Genomic DNA, 22,469 nt, shown 5'->3' with positions numbered 1-22,469 from the left:
AAAGGAGATTATGGAGCCTTGAGGAAGGAGCTGGCCAAAGTTGACTGGAACAATACCCTAGCAGGGATGACTGTGGAATAACAATGGCAGGTATTTCTGGGAATAATACAGAAGGTGCAGGATCAGTTCATTCCAAAGAGGAAGAAAGATTCTAAGGAGAGTAGGGGACGACCATGGCTGACAAGGGTATTCAAGGACAGTATAAAAATAAAAGAGAAGAAGTATAACATAGCAAAGATGAGTGGGAAGCCGGAGGAATGGGCAACTTTTAAAGAGCAACAGAAGATAACTAAAAAGGCAATACAGGGAGAAAATATGAGGTACGAAGGTAAGCTAGCCAAGAATATAACTGAGGATAGTAAAAGCTTCTTTAGGTATGTAAAGAGGAAAAAAATTAATTAAGACCAAAGTTGGGCCCTTGAAGACAGAAACGGGTGAATTTATTATGGGGAAAAAGGAAATGGCAGACGAGTTGAACAGGTACTTTGGATCTGTCTTCACTAGGGAAGACACAAACAATCCCCCAGATGTAATAGTGGCCAGAGGACCTAGGGTAACGGAGGAACTGAAGGAAATTCACATTAGGCAGAAAATGCTGTTGGGTAGACTGATGGGACTGAAGGCCAATAAATCCCCAGGGCCTGATGGTCTGCAATCCGGGGTACTTAAGGAGCTGGCTCTAGAAGTCGTAGACGCATTGGTAATCATTTTCCAATGTTCTATAGATTCAGGAACAGTTCCTGAGGATTGGAGGATAGCTAATGTTATCCCACTTTTTAAGAAAAGAGGGAGAGAGAAAACAGGGAATTATAGACCAGTTAGCCTGACATCAGTGGTTGGGAAGATGCTGGAGTCGATTATAAAAGATGAAATAGTGACACATTTGGATAGCAGTAACAAGATCGGTCCGAGTCAGCATGGATTTACGAAGGGGAAATCATGCTTGATTAATCTTCTGGAATTTTTTCAGGATGTAACTATGAAAATGGACAAGGGAGAGCCAGTGGATGTAGTGTACCTGGACTTGCAGAAAGCCTTTGATAAGGTCCCACATAGGAGATTAGTGGGCAAAATTAGAGCACATGGTATTGGGGGTAGGGTACTGACATGGATAGAAAATTGGTTGGCAGACAGGAAACAGAGTAGAGATTAACGGGTCCCTTTCAGAACCGCAGGCAGTGACTAGTGGGGTACCGCAAGGCTCGGTGCTGGGACCGCAGCTGTTTACAATATACATTAATGATTTAGATGAAGGGATTAAAAGTAACATTAGCAAATTTGCAGATGACACAAGGCTGGGTGGCAGTGTGAAATATGAGGATGTTAGGAGAATGCAGGGTGACTTGGACAGGTTGGGTGAGTGGGCAGATGCATGGCAGATGCAGTTTAATGTGGATAAATGTGAGGTTATCCACTTTGGTGGCAAGAACAGGAAGACAGATTACTATCTGAATGGTGTCCAGTTAGGAAAAGGGGAAGTACAATGAGATCTAGGTGTCCTTGTTCATCAGTCACTGAAAGTAAGCATGCAGGTAGAGCTGGCAGTGAAGAAAGCTAACGGCATGTTGGCCTTCATAACAAGGGGAGTTGAGTATAGGAGCAAAGAGGTCCTTCTGCAATTGTACAGGGCCCTGGTGAGACCACACCTGGAGTATTGTGTGCAGTTTTGGTCTCCAAATTTGAGGAAGGACATTCTTGCTATTGAGGGAGTGCAGGTAGGTTTACGAGGTTAATTCCCAGGATGGCAAGACTGTCATATGTGGAAAGATTGGAGTGACTGGGCTTGTATACACTGGAATTTAGAAGGATGAGAGGGGATCTGATTGAAACATATAAGATTATCAAGGGAAAATAATAAAAACACAAAATGCTGGCAGAACTCAGCACGCCAGACAGCATCTATGGGAGGAGGTAGTGATGATGTTTCGGGCCAAAACCCTTCATCAGGAGTGAAGTAACATGGGATGGTCGAGGGGGGAATAAGAAGTGGGGGGAGGGATAAAGTAGAGAGCTAGGAAGTGATAGGCTGGAGGGAAATGGGCTGGGGGAAGGTGGAGAATTATGGGAAATAAAAGAGAAAGAAAGGTAGGGCTGGGGGGAGATTGTAGTGGGGGGGGGGAAGAGAGAGAAAGAGAACCAGACTAAAATAATAGATAGGGATGGGGGTAAGGGGGGGGGGCAGGGGTATCAACGGAGGTCTGTGAGTTGGATGTTCATGCCGGCAGGTAGGAGGCTACCCAGGCGGGAGATAAGGTATTGCTCCATCGACCTGTGTATGGCCTCATCTTGACGGTAGAGGAGGCCATGGACAGACATGTTGGAGTGGGAGTGGTCTGTGGAACTGAAGTGTGTACCCACAGGGAGATCCCCCCACTGCTGGAGGACTGAGCGCCGGTGTTCGGCGAAACAGTCTCCCAGTCTGTGGCGGGTCTCCCCAAATTATCAAGGGATTGGACACACTAGAGGCAGGAAACATGTTCCCGATGTTGGGGGAGTCCAGAACCAGAGGCCACAATTTAAGAATAAGGGGCAGGCCATTTAGAATGGAGCTGAGGAAAAACTTTTTCACCCAGAGAGCTGTGGATCTGTGGAATGCTCTGCCTCAGAAGGCAGTGGAGACCAATTCTCTGGATGCTTTCAAGAAAGAGTTAGATAGAGCTCTTAAAGATAGCGGAGTCAAGGGATATGGGGAGAAGGCAGGAACGGGGTACTGATTGTAGATGATCAGCCATGAGCACAGTGAATGGTGGTGCTGGCTCATAGGGCCGAATGGCCTACTGCTGTACCTACTGTCTATTGAGATCATGGGCAGAGTGCACTGGTGTTGGAGGGAGAGAGAGTCTGGTCACATGCATGGGCTGTTGGTCAAAGGAGACCACTCTGTCATAGAGTCAGAGAGAGATATAGCATGGGATCAGGCCCTTCGGCCCATCACATCCGTGCTGAACATTGACACGAGGTTTGGTTTAGGAAAGTACAAGCCACAGTGCATCAAATCATCAGGGTGGCCCCTGTGTGTGGATTAGGCACCATTCTCTCATGGAGGACAGTTCTCAATACCATGCACTGATGTTAAGATGCTCTTGGAGGCTACCTCTGGTTCAAGGGCCTGATGGTTGAGGGTAATAACTGTTCCTGAACCTGGTGGTGTGGGACCTGAGGCTCCTGTACCTCCTTCCCGATGGAATCAGTTCAGAGTTGAGGTTATCCTCACTGGTTCAGGAGCCTGATGGTTGAGGGGTAATAACTGTTCCTGAACCTGGTGGTGTGGGTCCTGAGGCTCCTGTACCTCCTTCCCGATGGAATCAGTTCAGAGTTGAGGTTATCCTCACTGGTTCAGGAGCCTGATGGTTGAGGGTAATAACTGTTCCTGAACCTGGTGGTGTGAGTCCTGAGGCTCCTGTACCTCCTTCCCAATGGAATCAGTTCAGAGTTGAGGTTATCCCCTCTGGTTCAAGGGCCTGATGGTTGAGGGTAATAACTGTTCCTGAACCTGGTGGTGTGGGACCTGAGGCTCCTGTACCTCCTTCCTGATGGAATCAGTTCAGAGTTGAGGTTATCCTCACTGGTTCAGAAGCCTGATGGTTGAGGGGTAATAACTGTTCCTGAACCTGGTGGTATGGGACCTGAGGCTCCTGTACCTCTTTCCTGATGGCAGCAGCGAGAAGAGAGCAGGTCCTGGGCTGTGGGGTCTCTGATGATGGACGCTGCCATCCTGTGACAGTGTTTCATGTAGATGTGCTCAATGTGGGGAGGGTTTTACCCGTGACGGACTGGGCTGAATCCACTACTTTTTGCAGGATTTTCCATTCAAAGGAATTGGTGTTTCCATTCCAGTTTGTGATGCAGCCATTCAGTATACTCTCCACCACACATCCATAGAAGTTCGTCAAAGTTTTAGTTTGACCAACTTCTACAGATGAAGGATGGATGCTAGTTTTGAAACTCAGGCAGCATACTTCACTCTCATTGCCACGTTACCCTGTTTCAGTTAACCACCTGGATAAAGACACACTAACCCATCCACTTCAGCTGGTTACAAGCATACAGTGGAGATGTCTAAGGAGATTTTCCGTGCATTTTGTGTCCTGGGGTTGTTCTGAGGAACATCTCCAACTGACCAATTCTATTTTAACCGTCATTTTTTAATCATGGGAAAGGAAGCAAGCAGTTTGTAGAAAATTGGAGAGATTAGTTTTATTTCTCATGATGAAGTGTCTCATCCCAAAACGTTGACCATTTATTTCCCTCTATAGATGCTGCCTGACGCACAATTCGTACGTGTTGCTCTGGATTTCCAGCCTCTGCAGAACCTCTCATGTTTATTTTTCACACATTCATTGAAACAGCCAGTGAAGTGTGTCGCTTGTGTCAAATCAAATCAGTGAGGATTGTGCTGAGCGTAATTATCAAGTGTTGCCACATCTCCAGCACCAACTCACTAACTGTAACCCTTCGGGATGTGGGAGGAAACCCACAGGAAAAATGCACAAGCTCCTTATAGACAGGGACAGGAATCTAATCCCACTGGGTCATTCCTGTAAAGCATTGTGCTAACCACTATGCTTCTGTGTCACCTGTACGGGTTGGGAAAGGGGGCCTAGCTTGTGTGGGGGCTCATGAACTGTCTCCTGGTGGCAGGACTTCCAGGAATGAAAGGGTTACCATATGAGGAACGTCTGGCAGCTCTTGGGCTGTATTCCCTGGAGTTCAGGAGAACGAGGGATCTCATAGAAACATTCCAAATGTTAAAAGGACTGAAGAGATTAGATATGGCAAAGTTATTTCCCATGGTAGGGGATTCTAGGACAAGAGGGCAAGACTTCAGGATTGAAGGATGTCCATTTAGAACAGAGATGCAGAGAAATTACTTTAGTCAGAGGGTGGTAAATCTGTGGAATTTGTTGCCATGAGTGGCTGTGGAGGCCAGGTCATTGGGTGTATTTAAGACAGAGATAGATAGGTTCTTGATTAGCCAGGGCATCAAAGGGTATGGGGAGAAGGCAGGGGAGTGTGGATGATGGGAAGAATTGGATCAGCCCATGATTGAATGGCGGAGCAGACTTTAATGGGCCGAATGGCCTACTTCTGCTCCAATATCTTATGGTCTTATGGGTTTGGGAGGTAGTGCCAAAGCCTTGACTTACTAACCTAAACCTTAGGATGTGGGAGGAAAATGGAGCACATGGTCATGGAGAGAACATACAAACTCCGTACAGACAGTGGTCGGAATTGAATCCGATCGGCAAAGTGACTATGTAATCTGCCACGTTATCAAAGTTAAGGAATTGCAAGCACTGACAGGGTGGTGGAGAGTTACCGGAGAACACTTGGATCAGAAGTGTCTCATGGACCAGTTTGGAAACAGCTTTACCATCACCTCCATCATCTGATATGGGTGCATACCACACTTAGGGCAAGGTTCTTGGGGCATGAAAAACGTGTGAACATCCCTCCTGTTGATCACTGCCTGCTCTACCCCAGTGATCAACACTGGGAATAACACCGAGACCAGCAGGGGTCTTGCAAGTCCACCGCCGAGGCTGGGTAAGTAGTGTCACCGCAGAACCCGTAAGATGTACAGTATTGTGCAACACTCTGAGACTCCAGGCAAGGTCATCTGATTCCAGACAATTGGTTCATTGATCATTACAGAATATCTCTCTGGTGCTTCCCGCTCCCTCCCCTCTCCCTTCCCCTTTTCCCAACCATGATTCCCCTCTCCCTGCCCCCTTCCCACTCTCAGTCCACAATAGAGACCCCGATCAGAATCAGGTTTATCATCACTCACACACGTCAGGAAATTTGTTTTGATTTTTTGCAGCAGCAGTATTGTTTCCTCTAAGGTGTGCATGTGTGCACACATCTTTTGCTACTAATGCACAAAGGAGTTTAAACGGTGAAGTCTGAATGAGTTCCAGCACTGGAAAGTCTTTGCTTTCTTAGGAGGTTAAGGACAAACCAGGGTAGGAAAATAAATGAGAGGAATCTGAGAATACAGGTCATGTCACAGGCAGATAAGAGCTTTTGGCACATTGGGCTTCATAAATCAAAGTATTGAGTACAGGAGATGGGGTGTTATGTTGAGGTTGCATAAGACTTTGGTGAGTATTGTCACCTACCTACAGGAGAGATATCAATAAGATTGAAAGAGTGCAGAGTAAAGTTACAAGGATATTGCTGGGATTTGAGGACCTGAGTTACAGGAAAAGGATGAATAGCTACTGATACGCATTTTGGTAACCACTACGCTACCTTGCTGCAACAATCTTCTATGATATTGATGCGCAATTTATTCCCGTTCCATCCTTTAACCTCTAACTTTATTCTTATATCATTTTTTATTCTTTATAAATGTTGAATGCTGTTACTTTCTTTTGCACGTCACACTAACACACCAGAATCAGAATCAGGTTTATTATCACTGGCATGTGATGTGAAATTTGTTAACTTAGCAGCAGTTTAAAAGAAAGTTCAGAGAAAAAAATTAATAATAAATAAACAAGTAAATCAATTACGTATATTGAATAGATTAAAAATATGTGCAAAAACAGAAATACTGCATATTTAAAAAAAGTGAGGTAGTGTCCAAGGGTTCAATGTCCATTTAAGAATCAGATGGCAGAGGGGAAGAAGCTGTTCCTGAATCGTTGAGTGTGTGTCTTCAGGCTCCTGTACCTCCTCCCTGATGGCAGAGGGGAAGAAGCTGTTCCTGAATCGTTGAGTGTGTGTCTTCAGGCTCCTGTACCTCCTCCCTGATGGCAGAGGGGAAGGAGCTGTTCCTGAATCGCTGAGTGTGTGTCTTCAGGCTCCTGTACCTCCTCCCTGATGGCAGAGGGGAAGAAGCTGTTCCTGAATCGTTGAGTGTGTGTCTTCAGGCTCCTGTACCTCCTCCCTGATGGCAGAGGGGAAGAAGCTGTTCCTGAATCGCTGAGTGTGTGTCTTCAGGCTCCTGTACCTCTTCCCTGATGGCAGAGGGGAAGAAGCTGTTCCTGAATCGTTGAGTGTGTGTCTTCAGGCTCCTGTACCTCCTCCCTGATGGCAGAGGGGAAGAAGCTGTTCCTGAATCGTTGAGTGTGTGTCTTCAGGCTCCTGTACCTCCTCCCTGATGACAGAGGGGAAGAAGCTGTTCCTGAATCGTTGAGTGTGTGTCTTCAGGCTCCTGTACCTCCTCCCTGATGGCAGAGGGGAAGAAGCTGTTCCTGAATCGCTGAGTGTGTGTCTTCAGGCTCCTGTACCTCCTCCCTGATGGCAGAGGGGAAGAAGCTGTTCCTGAATCGTTGAGTGTGTGTCTTCAGGCTCCTGTACCTCCTCCCTGATGGCAGAGGGGAAGAAGCTGTTCCTGAATCGTTGAGTGTGTGTCTTCAGGCTCCTGTACCTCCTCCCTGACGGCAGAGGGGAAGAAGCTGTTCCTGAATCGTTGAGTGTGTGTCTTCAGGCTCCTGTACCTCCTCCCTGATGGTAACAGTGAGAAAAGGACATGCCCTGGGTGCTGAAGGTCCTCAATAATGGACGCTGCCTTTCTGAGACACCGCTCCCTGAAGGTGTCCTGGGTACTTTGTAGGCTAGTACTCAAGATGGAGCCGACTAGATTTACAACCCTCTGCAGCTTCTTTCGGTCCTGTGCAGTAGCTCCTCCGTACCAGACAGTGATACAGCCTGTCAGGATGCAGTAGCCCCTCCGTACCAGACAGTGACGCAGCCGGTCAGAATGCAGTAGCCCCTCCGTACCAGACAGTGACACAGCCTGTCAGAATGCAGTAGCCCCTCCGTACCAGACAGTGACGCAGCCTGTCAGAATGCAGTAGCCCCTCCGTACCAGACAGTGACGCAGCCGGTCAGAATGCAGTAGCCCCTCCGTACCAGACAGTGACGCAGCCTGTCAGAATGCAGTAGCCCCTCCGTACCAGACAGTGACGCAGCCTGTCAGAATGCAGTAGCCCCTCCGTACCAGACAGTGATACAGCCTGTCAGAATGCAGTAGCCCCTCCGTACCAGACAGTGATGCAGCCTGTCAGAATGCAGTAGCCCCTCCGTACCAGACAGTGAAGCAGCCTGTCAGGATGCAGTAGCCCCTCCGTACCAGACAGTGATGCAGCCTGTCAGAATGCAGTAGCCCCTCCGTACCAGACAGTGAAGCAGCCTGTCAGGATGCGGTAGCCCCTCCGTACCAGACAGTGATGCAGCCTGTCAGAATGCAGTAGCCCCTCCGTACCAGACAGTGAAGCAGCCTGTCAGGATGCGGTAGCCCCTCCGTATCAGACAGTGACGCAGTCTGTCAGAATGCAGTAGCCCCTCCGTACCAGACAGTGACGCAGCCTGTCAGAATGCGGTAGCCCCTCCGTACCAGACAGTGATGCAGCCTGTCAGAATGCAGTAGCCCCTCCGTACCAGACAGTGACGCAGCCTGTCAGAATGCAGTAGCCCCTCCGTACCAGACAGTGACGCAGCCTGTCAGAATGCAGTAGCCCCTCCGTACCAGACAGTGACGCAGCCTGTCAGAATGCAGTAGCCCCTCCATACCAGACAGTGATGCAGCCTGTCAGAATGCAGTAGCCCCTCCGTACCAGACAGTGATGCAGCCTGTCAGGATGCAGTAGCCCCTCCGTACCAGACAGTGATGCAGCCTGTCAGAATGCAGTAGCCCCTCCGTACCAGACAGTGATGCAGCCTGTCAGGATGCAGTAGCCCCTCCGTACCAGACAGTGACGCAGCCGGTCAGAATGCAGTAGCCCCTCCGTACCAGACAGTGATGCAGCCTGTCAGAATGCAGTAGCCCCTCCGTACCAGACAGTGATGCAGCCTGTCAGAATGCAGTAGCCCCTCCGTACCAGACAGTGACGCAGCCGGTCAGAATGCAGTAGCCCCTCCGTACCAGTGACGCAGCCTGTCAGAATGCAGTAGCCCCTCCGTACCAGACAGTGACGTAGCCTGTCAGAATGCAGTAGCCCCTCCGTACCAGACAGTGACGCAGCCGGTCAGAATGCAGTAGCCCCTCCGTACCAGACAGTGACGCAGCCTGTCAGAATGCAGTAGCCCCTCCGTACCAGACAGTGACGCAGCCTGTCAGAATGCAGTAGCCCCTCCGTACCAGACAGTGACGCAGCCTGTCAGAATGCAGTAGCCCCTCCGTACCAGACAGTGACGCAGCCTGTCAGAATGCAGTAGCCCCTCCGTACCAGACAGTGACGCAGCCTGTCAGAATGCAGTAGCCCCTCCGTACCAGACAGTGACGCAGCCTGTCAGAATGCAGTAGCCCCTCCGTACCAGACAGTGACGCAGCCTGTCAGAATGCTCTCCACGGTACATCTATAGTAGGTTCTGAGTGTATTTGTTGACATGCCAAATCTCCTCAAACTCCTAATAAAGTATAGTCATTGTCTTGTCTTCTTTATGACTACATCGATAGGTTGGGACCAGGTTAGATCCTCAGAGATCTTGACACCCAAGAAGTTGAAACTGCTCGCTCTCTCCACTCTATGAGGATTGGTTTGTGTTCCTTCATCTTACCATTCCTGAAGTCCACAAACAGTTCTTTCGTCTTACAGACATTGAGTGCCAGGTTGTTGCTGCGGCACCATTCCACTAGTTGGCATATCTCACTCCTGTACACCCTCTCGTCACCACCTGAGATTCTACCAACAATGATTGTATCGTCAGCTAATTTATAGATGGTATTTGAGCTATGCCTAGCCACACAGTCATGTGTGAGTAGAGCAGTGGGCTAAGCACACACCCCTGACGTGCACCAGTGTTGATCGTCAGCAAAGAGGAGATGTTATCACCAACCCGCACAGATTGTGGTCTTCCGGTTAGGAAGTGGAGGATACAAATGCAGAGGGAGTTACAGAGGCCCAGGTTCTGCAACTTCTCAATCAGTATTGTGGGAATGATGGTATTAAATGCTGAGCTACAGTTGATGAACAGCATCCTGACATAGGTGTTTGTGTTGTCCAGGTGGTCTAAAGCCATGTGGAGAGACATTGAGATTGCGTCTGCCATTGACCTATTGTGGTGATAGAGGAATTGCAATGGGTCCAGGTCCTTGCTGAGGCAGGAGTTCAGTCTAGTTATGACCACCCTCTCAAAGCATTTCATCACTGTCGTGAGTGCTACCAGGCAATAGTGCTACCACACCAAATTCCCAATAAATATACCTCTTGTACTCGAAACAGTGGCTGCTGAGTGTACGTTCGTGGCCCTCTGCTGCTATAGCCCGTCCACTCCGAGGTTCGATGTTCAGAGATGCTCTTCTGCACACCTTTGTTGTAACGTGTGGTTACCTGAGTTACTGTCAAGCTTGAACCAGTCTGGCCATTCTCCTCTGAACAAGGCATTTTTGCCCACAAAACTGCCACACATGGGATTTTTTTTTTTGTGTTTAGAAACTCTATTTTCTCTGTAAACTCTAGAGACTGTTGTGTGTGAAAATCCCAGGAGATCAGCAGTTTCTGAGATACTCAAACCACCCCATCTGGCACCAACAATTATTGCACGGTCAGTCTCTTAGATCACATTTCTTCCCCGTTCTGATGTTTGGTCTGAGCAACTGAACCTCGTGACCACGTCGGCATGCTTTTATGCATTGAGTTGGCTGGTTCAATATTTTCATGAACGATCAGGTGGATACTATAGAGAGGGTGCAGAGGAGATTTACAAGGATGTTGCCTGGATTGGAAGGCGTACCTTATAGGTTGAGTGAACTTGGCCTTTTCTCCTTGGAGTGATGGAGGATGAGAGGTGACCTGATAGAGGTGTATAAGATGATGAGAGGCATTGATCATGCGGATAGTCAGAGGCTAACATGAGAGGGCATGGTTTTAAGGTGCTTGGAAGTAGATACTGAGGGGATGTCAGGGTAAGTTTTCCACACAGAGTGGTGGGTGCGTGGAATGCACTGCCCAGCGATAGTGGTGAAAGCGGATACAATAGGGTCTTTTAAGAGCCTCTTAGATAGGTTCATGTAGCACAGAAAAATAGAGGGCTATACATTAGGGAAATTCTACGCCAACATTGTGGGCTGAAGGGCCTGTAACGTGCTGTTAATCACACTCAGATGAGGTGCAGCTACTAAAGTGACTGCTGAGTGACGTTGCTCCTTGTGGTTTTGTGCATATGACAGTGAACGTGACTTTGCAGCTCTGTGTGAAGTCAGGGGGTGGAGTGCTTTGGTAGTTCAGGAGGGAGGGCTGAGATACGAGTGTCCTCCAAGCAGGTTTATTTATTATACAACAAACGACACAGAAGGCAACACCAGCTTTATATCAGCCACATACTTCACCAAAACGACATTTTAACAAGATGGGAAACTCTCTCAGCATGAAATGAACAGTGAAAACACAGGTTCGATCAGAGCTAGGGCACCGACAGGACCTCTAGCGTAGTCGTCTAGACCTAAGCACCCCTAGGTCAAAGAAAGGAGGGGGTCAACCAGCCTCTAGCCACGGAAGCAGTGGGGGAGGTGGATCAGAATAGGTTCCTGACCGGTACCATGGTTGCAAAGGGACATAGGTGCCAGGGAAGGGGGTGCTGGAAGAGAGCTGGGTTTAACTATACTCATCTGTTTGACAGTCACAGCAAAACTATTCCTCAAATACACTCACAAAAAAATAACAAAGACGGACAGAGATCACTTCTGCCCACAGTAACGTTCCAATTCAATAACCCTGAATCATACTTACAATATTTCCAAATGCATTTTGAAAGAAACCTGGCTGAGCTAACTGTCCTGAAACAATGCAAACAGTCAGTGTTGAAGCAGACATCTGAACCCTGTTTCGGTTGCACCTCGATCCTCACGCCTCGGAGGTGGCAGCTGCTATTGTGGTCGCTTTGTGCCAAAAATCACACGGAATGGGAGGAAGGCGCTGCAAGTAGAAAAGCAGCAAACAGAACTGTTAACGTTCACTGTTAACTGTCAACGTATAATCCTCCGTAACTTCCGCCACCTCCTACGTGATCCCACCACCAGCCACATCTTCTCCTCCCCTCCACTCTTGGCTTTCCACAGGGATCGCTCCCTACGTGACTCCCTTGTCCATTAACCCCCCCCCCCCCATCCCTCCCCACCGACCTCCCTCCGGGCACTCATCCCTGCAAACGGAAGAAGTGCTACACCTGCCCCCACACTTCTTCCCTCACCACCATCCCAGGCCCCAGACAGTCCTTTCAGGTGAGGCACCACTTCACCTGTGACTCAGCTGGGGTGATATACTGTATCCGGTGCTCCCGATGTGGCCATTTATACATTGGGGAGACCCGCCGCAGACTGGGAGACCGTTTCGCCGAACACCGGCACTCGGTCCTCCAGCAGTGGCGGGATCTCCCTGTGGCCACACACTTCAGTTCCACAGACCACTCCCACTCCAACATGTCTGTCCATGGCCTCCTCTACCGTCAAGATGAGGCCATACACAGGTTGATGGAGCAACACCTTATCTCCCGATTATTTCAGTCTGGTTCTCTTTCTCTCTCTTTTATCCCCCCTCACTACAATCTCCACCCAGCCCTACCTTTCTTTCTCTTTTATTTCCCATAATTCTCCACCTTCCCCCTAGCCCATTTCCCTCCAGCCTATCACTTCCCAGCTTTCTACTTCATCCCTCCCCCCACTTCTTATCCCCCCCTCCACCATCCCATGTTGCTTCACTCCTGATGAAGGGTTTCGGCCCGAAGTCGTCACTACCTCCTCCCATAGATGCTGTCTGGCCTGCTCAGTTCTGCCAGCATTTTGTGTTTTCATTTATTTCCAGCATCTGCAGATTCAATCGTGTTACTGTTAACGTTTGTTGGTTCATTACGTGTCATGTCGTATGACGTGGGTGATCGTGGTCTTTCCATGATTGTTCTTGGCAATTTTTTCTACAGGAATGGTTCTCCATTGCCTTCTCGGCAGTGTCTTTACAAGATGGGTGACCCCAGCCGTTATCAATACTCGTCAGAGATTGTCTGCCTGGTGTCAGTGGTCACATAACCAAGACTTGTGATCTGCACCGGCTGCTCGTATGACCGTCCACCACCTGCTCCCATGGCTTCACGTCACCCTGATCGGGGGCTAAGCAGGAGCTACACCTTGCCTAAGGGTGACCTGCTAGCAGAGAGAAGGAGTGCCTTGCACCTCCTTTGGTAGAGAGGCATCTCCACCCTGCCAAACCAAACAATTGCCCCTCTGTGTGTGGGGGAAGGGTAGAATCTGGGGAGCGTTCATGGGAAATACACACAAAATGCCGGAGGAGCTCAGCAGGTCAGGCAGCATCTGTGGAAATGAATAAACAGTCGATGCTTCGAGGAACCTTAGGCAGGAGAGAAGAGGTAAGAGGCTTCAGTGGGGGAGGGGGAGAAATCGATATTCATCCCATCAGGTTGGAGGGAATATGAGGAGTTGTCCCTCCACCCTGAGAGAGGCCTCATCGTGGCAAAACAGGAAGCCACGGACCAACATGTCGGAACCAGAACGCAGAGAGGAATTAACATGGTTGGCCACGGGAAAATTCAGCTTTTGCTGGATGGAGCAAAGCGGTCCCCCAATTTACAAATAAAGTCATAAAACATAAGAGCAAAACTAGGGCACTCCATTTCATCATGGCTGATCCATTTCCCTCTCAGTCCTATTCTCCCCGTAACCATTCACGCCGGGACTTATCACAGACATGGTTGACATGGTTGTCAACCTCCTCGGTGGGAATGAGGGGAGAATAAAGCAGGATGAGTGCAAATGACTGCGCCCCACCTTTAACCTGCCTAGTCTCATTGACCTGAACCCGGGCCATCCCTTTCCCATCCAAACTTCTCTTAAATGTTGAAATCGATTCCACATCCACCAGCTCATTCCACATTCTCACCAGTGAAGAAGATCCCCCGCAGGTTCCCCTTAAATATTTCACCTTTCACCCTTAATCCATGACCTCTAGTTGTAAGCCTGAGTGGAAAGAGCCTGGTTGCAGTTACCCAGTCTATTCCCTCATTCTCCTACGTCCCAGGGAACAAAGTCCTAACCTATTCAACTCTTCCCTGCAGCTCAGGTCCTTAATATCGCTGCAAATTTCCTCTGCGTGAACTGAGAATAAATAAACAAATAAGCAATAAATATTGAGAACATGAGTCCTTGAAAGTGAGTCCCTAGGTTGTGGGAACATTTCAGTGATGGGGCAAATGAAGTTGAGTGAAGTTATCCCCTTTGATTCAGGATCCTGATGGTCGAGGGGTAATAACTGTTCCTGAACCTGGTGGTGTGGGACCTGAGGCTCCTGTACCTCCTTCCCGATGGAATCAGTTCAGAGTTGAGGTTATCCTCACTGGTTCAGGAGCCTGATGGTTGAGGGGTAATAACTGTTCCTGAACCTGGTGGTGTGGGACCTGAGGCTCCTGTACCTCCTTCCCGATGGAATCAGTTCAGAGTTGAGGTTATCCTCACTGGTTCAGGAGCCTGATGGTTGAGGGGTAATAACTGTTCCTGAACCTGGTGGTGTGGGACCTGAGGCTCCTGTACCTCCTTCCCGATGGAATCAGTTCAGAGTTGAGGTTATCCTCACTGGTTCAGGAGCCTGATGGTTGAGGGGTAATAACTGTTCCTGAACCTGGTGGTGTGGGACCTGAGGCTCCTGTACCTCCTTCCAAATGGCAGCAGTGAGAAGAGAGCATGTCCTGTGTCATGGGGGTCCCTGATGATGGATGCTGCTTTCCTGTGACAGTGTTTCATGCAGATGTGCTCAATGGTGGGGAGCGCTTTGCCTGATTCTGATCTGGGTCTCTGTTGTGGACTGAGAGTGGGAAGGGGGCAGGGAGAGGGGAATCATGGTTGGGAAAAGGGGAAGGGAGAGGGGAGGGAGTGGGAAGCACCAGAGAGACACTGCAGGAGGTGTGGGACAGGTGATAGTGAAGGCGTGTCAAGGGCGGGGGGGAGGACACAGGTGCAGACACACCCAGCCCTGAGAAACCAGGCAAGATAATTGGTTTACTGATCATTACAGAATGTCTCTCTGGTGCTTCCCGCTCCGTTCCCTCTCCCTTCCCCTTTTCCCAACTATGATTCTCCTGTCCCATGGAGGGATTGTTGACATGGAGTCTCTGTGGGTGGAGGTTAGGAACAGGAAGGAGTCAATAACTTTACTGGGTGTTTTTTATGGGCCGCCTAATAGTAACAGGGATATCGAGGAGCTGATAGGAAACAGATCCTGGAAAGGTGTAATAATAAGAGTTGTTGTGATGGGGGTTTTAATTTCCCAAATATCGATTGGCATCTCCCTAGAGCGAGGGGTTTAGATGGGGTGGAGTTTGTTAGGTGTGTTCAGGAAGGTTTCTTGATACAATATGTAGATAAGCCTACAAGAGGAGAGGCTGTACTCAATTTGGTATTGGAAATGAACCTGGTCAGGTGTCAGATCTCTCAGTGGGAGAGTATTTTGGAGATGTGGATCATAATTCTGTCTCCTTTACAATAGCATTGGAGAGAGATAGGAACAGACAAGTTAGAAAAGCGTTTAATTGGAGTAAGGGGAATTATGAGGCTATCAGGCAGGAAATTGGCTTAAATTGGAAACAGATGTTCTCAGGGAAATGTACAGAAGAAATGTGGCAAATGTTCAGGGGATATTTGTGTAGAGCTCTGTATAGGTACGTTCCAATGAGACAGGGAAGTTATGGTAGGGCACAGGAACCGTGGTGTACAAAGGCTGTAATAAATCTAGTCAAGAAGAAAAGAAAAGCTTACTAAAGGTTCAGAGAGCTTGGTAATGTTAGAAATCTAGAAGATTATAAGGCTAACAGGAAGGAGCTTAAAAAGGACATTAGGAGAGCCAGAAGGAGCCATGAGAAGGCCTTGGCTGGCAGAATTAAGGAAAACTCCAAGGAATTCTACAAGTATGTGAAGAGCAAGAATAAAGGACGTGAAAGAATAGGACCTATCAAGTGTGACAGTTTCTTTGTCCCTGCCCCCTCCCCTTCCCAATCCCAGTCCACAATAGAGACCCAGACCAGAATCAGATTTTTCATTACTCACATATGTCATGAAATTTGTTTTTTTTCCAGCAGCATTACAGTGCAATACATAAAATTACTACAGTACTGTGCAAAAGTCTTAGGCGCGCGCACACACACACACACACACACACACACACACACACACACACACACACACACACACACACACACACACACACACACACACACACACACACACACACACACACATATATATATATATATAAACCCTAGCCTAACATGATGTCATGATGTATGTGTATGTATTTGTGTGTTTTGTGTGTGTGTATTTATATGAAATGGGCACCTCAGAATCTTGCAGAGTACTGTAGCTCCCAATAAACAATTGAAGAGTTTAAAACACCAGGAATAACTAAACAGCAACGGCATTAGTTGGTCACCTGCTTAAAAGCCTGAGGATTCCTACCACGATGGTCTTCAGTGGGTCGGGCTTTGGCTGCTGCTGGCAACTGGTTGGCTCCCTGCAGTCTCTGTCATTGGAAAGGACCACGGCACCATCTGGGGAGAAAGGGAAAGGCCGATAACTGGTTTGCTGAAAGGTAAGCCTCCCCACACGGATATATCGGTGCATAATGCATGGCCCCACAGTAGCAGAGCAGTTAGCGGGGACACTACCACAGCTTGGTGAAGGGGGGAGGTGTTGGAGCTCAAAGTTCAGTTCTAACGTCCTCTGTAAGGGGTCTCTGGACGTCCGCCCCATGGAATGCCCGGGTTTTCTCCCACAGTCCAAAGACGGACTGGGCCCTTAGTTAGCCATGATGAAATGGCAGGGCAGGCATGATGGGCCAAATGGCCCTTTTCTGCTCCTGTCTCTCATGTCCTGTAATCAGGGCGAGGGTTAAATTGGGGGTTGCTGACAGCGCAGCTGAAAGGCCAAAAGGGTCAATTCTCTGCTCTATCTCTAAATAAAATCATCTAATCAAGATATGCTACCTCACACCACAACAGCCCAGGCCTCTCAATGCTCTCCCCGCAAATGCCTGGAGTGGGGTGCAAGGGGCTGATAGAATTGCTCTGACAGCCAGCATAGTTGTGATGTCCCAGCCGGCTTCCATGTGATTTGGTGTGGAATATGAAGTAAAGATTCTCGGGATTCAGCACGTGCCTGGCAGGAGGCAGCCTCAAGGTGCACCCAGCGTTTTAGAATCAGGTTTAGTATCGCTGACGCACAGCACTATACTGTCTTAGGCATACAGTATACGTATAGCTGGGTAGAACGGAGGGCGAGTTTGTAAATCTAGCAGGAGCAAAGGATGTTGGAAATGGGGAGGGTGCAGCGCCGCAGGAGGTGTGTGGGACAGGGGGCAGAGGAGGAGTGTCAGGAACAGGGTGGGGGGGTGGTACATGTACAGACACACCCAGCCCTGGGACACAGAACGTCTCTCTGGTGCTTCCCGCTCCCTCCCCTCTCTCTTCCCCTTTTCCCAACCATGATTCCCCTCTCCCTGCCCCCTTCCCACTCTCAGTCCACAATAGAGACCCAGATCAGAATCAGGTTTATCATCACTCACACATGCCATGAAATTTGTTTTTTTTTGTGGCAGCAGTACAGTGCGATACATAAAATTACTACAGTCCTGTGTAAAACCCAACTACATAAATGTGTCTGAGACTTTTGCATGGTACTGCACGTTGTGAAATTTGTGGATTTGTGGCAGCAGTACAGTGCAAGGCATAAAAATTACAATAATAAACAAAAAGATAAAGTAATAGATGATAGAGCAAAAAAGGAATAGTGAGGACCTTTCAGAAGTCTGAGTGTGTGGCGGATAGCTTGCAGGTATTTCCCCCAGGTCTGGTATAGTTCCCAGCTGCCTTGAGAGCCTCTGACTGGCCCATAGAAGGTCTGGTGGGACAACTGCCTGCCCAGCTGTCATCGGCTGCTCCCTGGTCATGACCAATTTGATCCCAGTCAGAAATTCTGCCCTTTCTTTGAACCCTCTCTACCCCACTGCACAGGGTGTACCCAGATGTAGAGAAGCCTGTCTTGCGTTCTGTTCACACAGATCAGACGGTGCAGAACCGTAACAGAATGCAGAATAAATTCTGCAGAGAATTCTGCACTCTACAGAGAGAGTGCGGTGCAGGTAGACAGTGAGCTGTAGTGCTGTGCAAAAGTCTTAGGCGCACACACACACACACAGCTAGTGTGTCTGAGAATTTTGCACACTACTGTAGTAAATTCATGTATTACACTGTACTGCTGCCCAACGTTCCCTCTAATTTCTAATGACCAGTGTGCGCAGTATTTTACCCGGTGACTACAACACGTGCACATTGAATAATTTCTTCAATAAAAACAGTGTAAATAAGCCAGTTCTAAAACCTGCAGACAGATCATCACAAACTCCACGTTGTCAACACCGTCCACATCAGAAACCGGAAAAGGAAACGTGATGGTGTACGATTGTGAAATATACTTAACACGCCAATGAGGTAGAGGGTGACAACCTTTCATGTGCAGTTTAAATTCCTTTGTGCACTAGTTGCAAAAGATGTGTGCACGCGCATACGTACACACCTTAGAGGGAACACTGCTATCACCACACAAAAAAATCAAAATCGTGATATATGTGAGTGATGATAAACCTGATTCTGATCTGGGTCTCTATTGTGGACTGAGAGTGGGAAGGGGGCAGGGAGAGGGGAATCATGGTTGGGAAAAGGGGAAGGGAGAGGGAAGGGAGTGGGAAGCACCAGAGAGACATTCTGTAATGATCAATAAACCAATCAAATAACCCTGCCTGGTGCTTCCCCACCCCAACACTCCTTCTCTGCCCCCTGTCCCACACCCCTCCCACGGCGCTCCACCCTCACCATTCCCAACATCCTTTGCTCCCGCCAGATTTACAAACTCACTCTCTGCTCCACGTTGACAAATACAGGACTGTGCGAATGTCTCAGGCATCCCAGTGATGCCTATGTGCCTGCGACTTTTGTACAGTGCTGTAGATTGTGAGGTTAAGAATCTATTTTATCATACTGAGGTCTGTTCAACGTCATAACAGTGGGAAAGAGGTACTGCACTGTACAATTTAGTACCGAGTGGTTTGGTCGCAAGGATACTTTAATACCTTTTGTGTATAATAAATTAGTAGCAGCCAACAATTTGCAACAGAGATACTTCAAAAGAGACAGATAACTCCTTACCCTCTGCACTGTTCTGCCTTATTTAGACACTGTTTGAAACTTTCTCAGAAAGGATTCAATCTCCTCGAAGTTAATTTTTGTAAGAATGCTTAAGGGACCTGTGAGGCTATCTATTAATATAGGCGTTAACAAAATGGGTAGGGGTAGGTTAGGTACCGATTGTGTCCTTATAAGACGACATGGTAGCATAGAGGTTAACATAACACTTTACAGTACAGGCAACCCGCGTTCAATTCCCACCGCTGTCTATAAGGAGTCCATGCATTCTCCTTGTGACCGCGTGGGTTTCCTCTGGGTGCTCCAGTTTCCTCCCATAGTCCAAAGACACACCGGTTGTAGGGTAATTGGTCACTGTAAATTGTCCCACGATCAGGCAATGATTAAATCAGTGGATTGTTGGGCGGTGTGTTTTGGGGAGCTGGAAGGGCCAATGAGGTATCCCGCTGGAAACGGATCCTGAGAGAGCAAGTTTGTTGAATGCCTAAGAGATGGCTTTTTAGGGCAGTTTGTTGTTGAGTCTACTAGGGGATCAGCTATACTGGATTGGGTGTTATGTGATGAACCGGAGGCGATTAGGGAGCTTAAGGTAAAAGAATCCTTAGGAGGCAGTGATCTCAATATGATTGAGTTCAACTTGAAATTTGATTGGATGAATGTAAAGACTGATGTGGTAGGATTTCAGTGGAGTAACAGTGTTACGGGAGAGGATTTGGCCAAAACAGATTGGAAGAAGATGCTGGCAGGGATGACAGCAGAGCAGCAATAGAGTGAGTTTCTTGGAAAAATGAAGGTGGTTCAGGATAGATGTGTTCCAAAAATGAAGAAATACTCAGATGGCAAAATAGTACAACCAGGGCTGTCAAGGGAAGTCAAAGCACAAGAGAGGGTGTACAACACAGCAAAAATTAGTGGGAAGACAGAGGACTGGGAAGCTTTTAAAACCCTACAGAGAACAACTAAAAGAATCATTAGGAGGGGAAAAAAATGAAATGTGAAAGCAAGCTGGCAAACAATATCAAAATAGGTAGTAAAAGGTTTTTCAAGTATGTAAAAAATAAAAGAGAGATGTGAGTGCATATAGAACCGCTAGAAAATGAGGCTGGAGAAATAGCATCAGGGACAAGGAGATGGCTGATGAACTAAATGAGTATTTTGTGTCAGTCTTCATTGTGGAGGACACGAGCAGTGTGCCAGATGTTGAAGGGTGTGAGGCAAGTGGGTGCAGTTCCTATTACAAGGGCGAAGATACTCAAAAAGCTGAAAGATCAGGGTACCTAAGCCACCCAGGCCAGATTGAACTGCACCCTAGGGTGCTGAAAGAAGTAGCGGTAGAGATTGTGGAGGCATTAGAAATTATCTTACAAAAGTCATTGGACTCTGGCATGGTGCCAGAGGACTGGAAGATTGCAAATGTTACTCCACTCTTTAAGAAAGGAAGAATGCAGCAGAAGGTAAATTATAGACCAATTAGCCTGACGTCAGTGGTTGGGAAGATGTTGGAGTCAATTGTTTAGGATCAATATACATAAATGATCTGGATGATGGGGTGGTAAATTGGATTAGTAAGTATGCTGATGATACTAAGGTAGGAGGTGTTGTGGATAATGAGGTGGGTTTTCAAAGCTTGCAGGGAGATTTATGCCGGTTAGAAGAATGGGCTGAACGTTGGCAGATGGAGTTTAATGCTGAGAAGTGTGAGGTTCTACATTTTGGCAGGAATAATCCAAATAGAACATACAGGGTAAATGGTAGGGCATTGAGGAATGCAGTGGAACAGAGAGATCTAGGAATAACAGTGCATAGTTCCCTGAAGGTGGAGTCTCATGTAGATAGGGTGGTGAAGAAGGCTTTTGGAACGCTGGCCTTTATAAATCAGAGCATTGAGTACAGAAGTTGGGATGTAATGTTAAAATTGTACAAGGCATTGGTAAGGCCAAATTTGGAATATTGTGTACAGTTCTGGTCACCGAATTATAGGAAAGATATCAATAAATTAGAGAGAGTGCAGAGACGATTTACTAGGATGTTACCAGGGTTTCAGCACTTAAGTTACAGAGAAAGGTTGAACAAGTTAGGTCTCTATTCATTGGAGCGTAGAAGGTTGAGGGGGGATTTGATCGAGGTATTTAAAATGTTGAGAGGGATAGATAGAGTTGACGTGAATAGGCTGTTTCCATTGAGAGTAGGGGAGATTCAAACGAGAGGACATGATTTGAGAGTTAGGGGGCAAAAGTTTAAGGGAAACACGAGGGGGTATTTCTTTACTCAGAGAGTGATAGCTGTGTGGAATGAGCTTCCTGTAGAAGTAGTAGAGGCCAGATCAGTTGTGTCATTTAAGGTAAAATTGGATAGGTATATGGATAGGAAAGGAGTGGAGGGTTATGGGCTGAGTGCGGGTAGGTGGGACTAGGTGAGATTAAGAGTTCGGCACGGACTAGGAGGGCCGGAATGGCCTGTTTCCGTGCTGTGATTGTTATATGGTTATATGGTTATATGATGAGATTATGGAATACTTGGTGACTGAAGACGAGATAGTACAAAGTCAGGGAAAGTTCAGGGAAAGCAGAATTCCCTAAAACCTTGACTGACGAACCGGTTGGAATTCTTTGAGGAGATTACATGTAAGATAGATAAAAGGGATGTAGTGGCTGTTGTATATTTGGACTTTCAGAAGGTCTTTGACAAGGTGCCACACATGAAGCTGCTTACCAAATTAAGAGCCCATGGGATTACAGGAAAGTTACTAAGATGGTTAGAGCATTAGCTGATTGGTAGGAGGCAGCGAGTGGGAATAAAAGGATCCTTTTCTGGTTGTCTGCCAGTGACTAGTGGTGTTCCACAGGTTGGGACCGCTTCTTTTCATGCTGTATATCAATGGTTTAGATGGCTTTGTTGCCACGTTTGGTGGAGGGACTGGTCGTGTAGAGGAAGCAGATAGGCACTTTGGTGGTAGAAATGAATGTGCAGACTAATAGGGAGAAAATCTAACAATCTGAGATGCAGAGGGATTGGCAGTCCTTGTGCAGAACAGCCTAAAGGTTAACTTGAGGGTTGAGCTGGTCATGAGGAAGGCAAACACAATGTTAGCATTCATTTCAAGAGGTGTAGAATACAAGAGCAAGGATGTGATGTTGAGGTTTTATAAGCCACTGGTGACACCTCACCTTGAATATTCTGACAGTTTTGGGCTCCTCATCTAAGAAAAGATGTGCTGGCATTGGAGAGGGTTCAGAGGAGGTTCACAGGGATGATTCTGAGGATGAAAGGGTATCATACAAGGAACGTTTGATGGCTCTGGGTCTGTACTCGCTGGAATTTAG

The 22,469-nt window shown here is 47.7% G+C and overlaps 1 protein-coding gene across 1 annotated transcript in view; it reads right to left on the bottom strand.

Moving 5' to 3' along the window:
- Positions 1–11,220: 11,220 nt before the first annotated feature.
- The window catches only part of LOC140717584 (uncharacterized), an 86,581-nt gene continuing 75,332 nt past the window's right edge, over positions 11,221–22,469 (bottom strand). The window contains exons 10-11 of the mRNA XM_073031158.1: positions 16,380–16,497; positions 11,221–11,867 (exon numbers count right to left, since the gene is read on the bottom strand). Of these exons, the coding sequence (XP_072887259.1) occupies positions 11,819–11,867; positions 16,380–16,497 (167 nt within the window). The 3' untranslated portion in view covers positions 11,221–11,818. The remainder of the gene's footprint in view (positions 11,868–16,379; positions 16,498–22,469) is intronic.

The sequence above is a fragment of the Hemitrygon akajei genome, chromosome 28 (assembly GCF_048418815.1).
Source record: "Hemitrygon akajei chromosome 28, sHemAka1.3, whole genome shotgun sequence".
Lineage (NCBI taxonomy): Eukaryota > Metazoa > Chordata > Chondrichthyes > Myliobatiformes > Dasyatidae > Hemitrygon > Hemitrygon akajei.
Note: the sequence above shows the minus strand (reverse complement) of the source record. Positions and strands in the feature narration are given on the sequence as shown.